Source organism: Taudactylus pleione, unplaced genomic scaffold, assembly GCF_031769625.1.
Source record: "Taudactylus pleione unplaced genomic scaffold, aTauple2 ptg000278l, whole genome shotgun sequence".
NCBI lineage: Eukaryota > Metazoa > Chordata > Amphibia > Anura > Myobatrachidae > Taudactylus > Taudactylus pleione.
The window spans coordinates 6,641,142-6,647,141 of NW_028284680.1; the positions used below are offsets into that span (position 1 = coordinate 6,641,142).

Here is a 6,000-nt window from a genome sequence, read left to right on the forward strand (position 1 = left end):
CCCATATAGCCACTGCATGCAGCCTCCTCCTCTGTGACAGCACTGCACAGAGCACAGCCTCACCCCCCACTCCCATATAGCCACTGCATGCAGCCTCCAACTCCCCTCCTCCTCTGTGACAGCACTGCACAGAGCACAGCCTCACTCCCCACTCCCATATAGCCACTGCGTGCAGCCTCCTCCCCTCCTCCTCTATGACAGCACTGCACAGAGCACATCCTCACCCCCCACTCCCATATAGCCACTGCATGCAGCCTCCTCCTCTGTGACAGCACTGCACAGAGCACAGCCTCACCCCCCACTCCCATATAGCCACTGCGTGCAGCCTCCTCCTCCTCTGTGATGCACAGAGCACAGCCTCACTCCCCACTCCCATATAGCCACTGCATGCAACCTCCTACTCCCCTCCTCCTCTGTGACAGCACTGCACAGAGCACAGCCTCACTCCCCACTCCCATATAGCCACTGTGTGCAGCCTCCTCCCCTCCTCCTAATACAGCCCTTTCTTTTAAACTCTAGGGCCATATTCAATTTGGAGTGAAAAGTCAGTTTCAGCAAAACTTTTTCGCCGATGTCGTACTTTTTGCCGATTTCATTTATCCCCGTATTCAATTTCCCCAACTTTTCGCTGGTGCAAAAAGTTTGTGCATTGAAACCAGCGGAAAAGTTTCGCCTAAGAATACCCGGCGGAAAAAAGTGCATAATCGGGGTTCTGGGGTGCAAAATTGCGGCAAACCCCCTAAACCCTTTTTACACCCCCTTGACGCTAATTGTGTCAAAAAAACGATAAAAAAAAACCTCTAAAGACACCCCCAAAAAAAGCACTTTGAAAAAATGGTTGAAAAAAAAATCAAAGTGGGGGTACAAAATACAAACTAGCTAAATAGCCTTTGGGGGGGTCTCACAGTACGGGGGAGGTGTTTTGTGGATGGCGGGTGTTTGCTGAAGGTGAGTTTTTTGCGGTTTTTAAAGCTTTACTTTAGCAACTTTAAAATATGCTTGCACCCATTTTCATGTACCCCAAATTTGATGGGACTACTTTACCCCCTCCCAAAACAAAATGGTTAAATGCTATTCTTCTCCACTGTCACCAAAGACGCTCAATAGCGCCTATTGAGATCATTCAAAAACCCCAAATACCTTCAGCAGGGCTAATCGGGGGTACCCATAGTGAACCCCCATGTCAGAGCATCTTTTGGGGGGTGTCAGGCTGATTTCCCAAAAACGACAGGACTTTTTGGCGATTTCCATTTCACTGGGTCCCGTTTTCGCACATTTGCAATTGAATACGGGGATAACGGTGAAAAGTCCGGCCTCTGACTTTTCGCTTCAAATTGAATACGGGCCATAGTCACCTTCATGTACTGTCAGGGTTAGTTCACTCATTTGCCCAAGGACAAAACAGGGAAACACTAAAGCGCGCGTCAGTGACCAATTTTCTCCAATGCACTATTCACAAGTTGCATTTTACTAACACAATCTATTGTACTAGCAGCGCACGTGAATGGCTGACAAACATTGTTTCGCGTTGTAACATTTTAAATATGGTGTTGAAATTTTGGGACGCAATTATGGAAGCGGCAAAATAAAATTTTTTATTACAGCTATTTTTAAATGAAAAGCGTAAAAAGTTCTGAGAGCAGCCGTCCGGATCAGCGTGATGGCGGATGGTGAATCCCGTCATCGTGGGCCCACAGCTGCATGGAAGTAACTGACAGCATCAAGTCTGGAATGGTTCCTATTATAACTGGTACTGAATAACGCCAGTGACTGCTCAGACCTGGGCTAGGGATGGGCATCGTAAGGGCGGGATCTGGCGACGGAATGTCACCGTTGTTTTGAGCCATTGAGTTTGCATTTGCGAGAATGCGCAAATGAGAGAGCTAGTTTGTGAAAGGGTCAATCAATGGGTTCCATCGATGGTAAAACGAAAAAAAAAAACACGGTCCATCATTGGTTAACCCGTTGATAGGGGTGGACATCAGGAGCCAGTGGTTAGTAACCATAAATTCCCAGCTGGAAGTCGTTATTCCAATTGATGCCAGGATTGAGATGGATGCCAACAACCGCCATCTGATAGCCATCGATGCTGCGTGTCTTCCGAGCAGATGTGAACCCAGAAGCAGTGCCCACAGCACGGCATATTTTGGGCATAAGCAAATTCCCATCGCCGTAGGCGCACCACACAACCATCAATGTTTAAGATATCAAGCAGCTTATTGGATGGCCACCCCTACCCATTGATGGGCAACCACAGTTTGCGCAAAGTAGCACTGCCGCCGAGTTACTGGTTCTCATCATTTAGCAAATATTTTCATGAGGCAAGGGATGGTGGAAAAACCTTCCGGCTGAAAACATCGATGGTTATGAACCATTGGTTAGAGATGGCCAGCTAGGTCTGACCTGGGCAGACACGGCACCTGAGCTTCTTCACAGCATTTTCATCAAGAGAGAACTCAGGGCCTGATTTAGCTTAGGACGGAATTGCAAAGCTGCACACAAGCTATAGATATGATGTATGCACGCAGGCTATAGATATGATATATGCATGCAAGCTATACATATGATGTATGCATGCAAGCTATAGATATGTATGCACGCAGGCTATAGATATGATGTATGCACGCAGGCTATAGATATGATGTATGCACGCAGGCTATAGATATAAGATGTATGCACACAGGCTATAGATATGATGTATACACGCAGGCTATAGATATGATGTATGCACACAGGCTATAGATATATGATGTATGCACGCAGGCTATAGATATGATGTATGCACGCAGGCTATAGATATGATGTAATGCACACAGGCTATAGATATGATGTAATGCACGCAGGCTATAGATATATGATGTAAGCACGCAGGCTATAGATATATGATATAAGCACGCAGGCTATAGATATGATATAAGCACGCAGGCTATATATATGATATATGCACGCAAGCTATAGATATATGATGCAATGCACGCAGGCTATAGATATATGCAGACAGGCTATAGATATATGATGTATGCACGCAGGCTATAGATATATGATGCATGCACGCAGGCTATAGATATGATGTATGCACGTAGGCTATAGATATGATGTATGCACCCAGGCTATAGATATATGATGTATGCACACAGGCTATAGATATGATGCATGCACGCAGGCTATAGATATGATGTATGCACGCAGGCAGCTTTGCAATTCTCTCCTCGCAATTATGGTAATGCACAAGGAGGCATCGCGCCATCCATTACTTATCCCAGCTGCGTTGTATAAAGCATCATCGGATAATCATCGGCTGGCTATTTGACCAATGGGGTCATGCAAGCCGGCTGCCGCAGATGAGAAGAAGGCCATGAATGGCCTCTTTCCTCCCCTACAACAGTGGCGATACGCCAATGTTTCGGGAAACGGAGACCGCCCCTGCCCCCTACCCACCAACAAATGGCAGCAGACTGTCAATCACTGACACGTTCTGTACATGCGATCTCCTGTGCCGCATGAGAGCAGTCTGTGTGTGGGGGAGCAGCAATGTTTTCAGCTGGTCAGAGTAGCCACATACGCAGCATGGCTGCCTGCATTGTGTCGATAGTACCGAAGTTCACGCTGTTGTACGTCATCGTACGGATATGAGACGGCAGCAGGCACAAGCATATTTTAGCAACTGCGATCAGTGAGAGAATGCAACTGCGAATGCATTACTGTCCATCTCTAAGTCAGACCTTAAGCCACCTAATTTATTATAAGAGCAATATAAATTAATCGGCTGACTTAGAACAAAATAACTCTATGCCTGTGTGCATGCAATAGTGCAGACTATTGGGCATATTCAGTTACTCGCAGCTAATTGTCGGGCAAAAGTCCAGCAACGCGGAGATTAGCTATTTAATTAAATAGCTTTTTCCCCGCGTTATTAGGACAGGACTCGCGTGCGTGAACACACCGATTCCACGAGAACTGCGGAATCAGTGTGTTATTCCATCTCGCACGAGGTCAAATAGGGCGGCTTTACGCGGATTTTACCTCGCACCTACATAAGGTGCGAGGTAAAGTCTGACAGCAGGGACTCGTGTATGGCATCCGCACTGATTGAATCGCGACAATTAGCCACGGGGTAAACCCTGCGGCAAATTGGATATGCCCCAATATGTGTGAATAGCACGCAACTTATTTGTACATGGAAAAGTAATTATATATAGCCCCGGCCACGTCACACGCTTAGACTACATACAGCCCCGGCCACACGCTTAGACTATATACAGCCCCGGCCACACATCACACGCTTAGACTATATACAGCCCCGGCCACACGCTTAGACTATATACAGCCCCGGCCACACGTCACAAGCTTTCACTCCAAGCTACAAATCTGCACATAATCTAGGTGATTGCTAATCAGTGATCACATGATGTTATGAAGCTAATTATTTATAGACCTTGTCCTGTAGCCCAGGGTTACTGCGGTGTTCTGCACCCACACATGCATACTACGGTGCTATATACACATCTATAATAATAATAATAATATGAGAGTGGGACCTTTATGTGACTCTCCAGCAATGTGCCGTGTCCTGCCACCAGCAGTATACAGATCATAGTGTCCTGGGCTGCTGGCTCCCAGATCTGCAGCTCTCACTGGAGGGGGCAGAGACTCAGGAACCGGCCAGACCTGCAGGACTCCCTGGGCCCAGGCTGTACTGATGTAACATTACCCTGGAAGCACAGGCTGCAGCATTATCCAGCTCTAGTAACCGCCTCCCCTACAGCCACAATGTGCAGCTCCTATCCTGCTCTATAACTACCCTGTGTGCAGAGTGCAGACTCCTCTATGTACAGCCCCTTCCACCTCCTCCTGCCTCCTCTATAACTACACTGTGCTCCTGTGTGCAGAGTGCAGACTCCTCTATGTACAGCCCCTTACCTCCTGCCTCCTCTATAACTACACTGTGCTCCTGTGTGCAGAGTGCAGACTCCTCTATGTACAGCCCCTTACCTCCTGCCTCCTCTATAACTACACTGTGCTCCTGTGTGCAGCCTCCTCCTCCTCTGACAGCACTGTACAGAGCACAGCCTCACTCCCCACTCCCCTATAGCCACAATGTGCAGCTCCTATCCTCCTCTATAACTACCCTGTGTGCAGACTCCTCTATGTACAGCCCCTTACCTCCTACCTCCTCTATAACTATACTTTTGTTTACTGTGCAGTCTCCTCCCCTCCTCCTCTGTACAGAGCACAGCCTCACGTCCCACTCCCATATAGCCACTGCGGGCAGCCTCCTCCTCCTCCTCCTCCTCCTCCTCTGTGACAGCACTGCACAGAGCACAGCCTCACACCTCACTCCCATATATCCACTGCATGCAGCCTCCTCCTCCTCTGTGACAGCACTGCACATAGCACAGCCTCACACCTCACTCCCATATAGCCACTGCGTGCAGCCTCCTCCTCCTCCTCTGTGACAGCACTGCACAGAGTACAGCCTCACACCTCACTCCCATATAGCCACTGCGTGCAGCCTCCTCCCCTCCTCCTCTGTGACAGCACTGCACAGAGCACAGCCTCACACCTCACTCCCTTATAGCCACTGCGTGGAGCCTCCTAGAACAGAATTCTGATGGCATAACCATCGATGCTTGATGAGGTTTTTTTTTACACCATCGGTGGAAAACTCACACTATTTACCATTGGTGTCAGAACATCAATGGACGCTAATCATCAATGACTGAAGGCATCCTCACTACTATACTATACTACATGATAGGCAAACACAGGGGGGGGGGGGGGTTATATTGGAAATCCCCCCTCTAGAAATCCTGCCTGTCCGTGCATCCTCCTCTAATACTAAGCTGTGCGCTGCCTAGCGATGCGTGTGTGTAATTATCAATATTTCCACACGATATGATGTTTAAAGGCCCCTATACACGGTACATTTTTTTTTACAATATTGTCATTTTCGACCGATTGGAGCGACAAATCGTTTAAAAAAAGTGCCGTGTGCAGGCA

The 6,000-nt window shown here is 47.9% G+C and overlaps 1 protein-coding gene across 1 annotated transcript in view; it reads right to left on the reverse strand.

The window, feature by feature from the left end:
* Positions 1–5,164, reverse strand: part of LOC148513511 (uncharacterized) — a 71,827-nt gene extending 66,663 nt beyond the window's left edge. The window contains exon 1 of the mRNA XM_088481857.1: positions 4,539–5,164. Coding sequence (XP_088337983.1) covers positions 4,539–4,595 — 57 coding nt within the window. The 5' untranslated portion in view covers positions 4,596–5,164. The remainder of the gene's footprint in view (positions 1–4,538) is intronic.
* Positions 5,165–6,000: the final 836 nt, after the last annotated feature.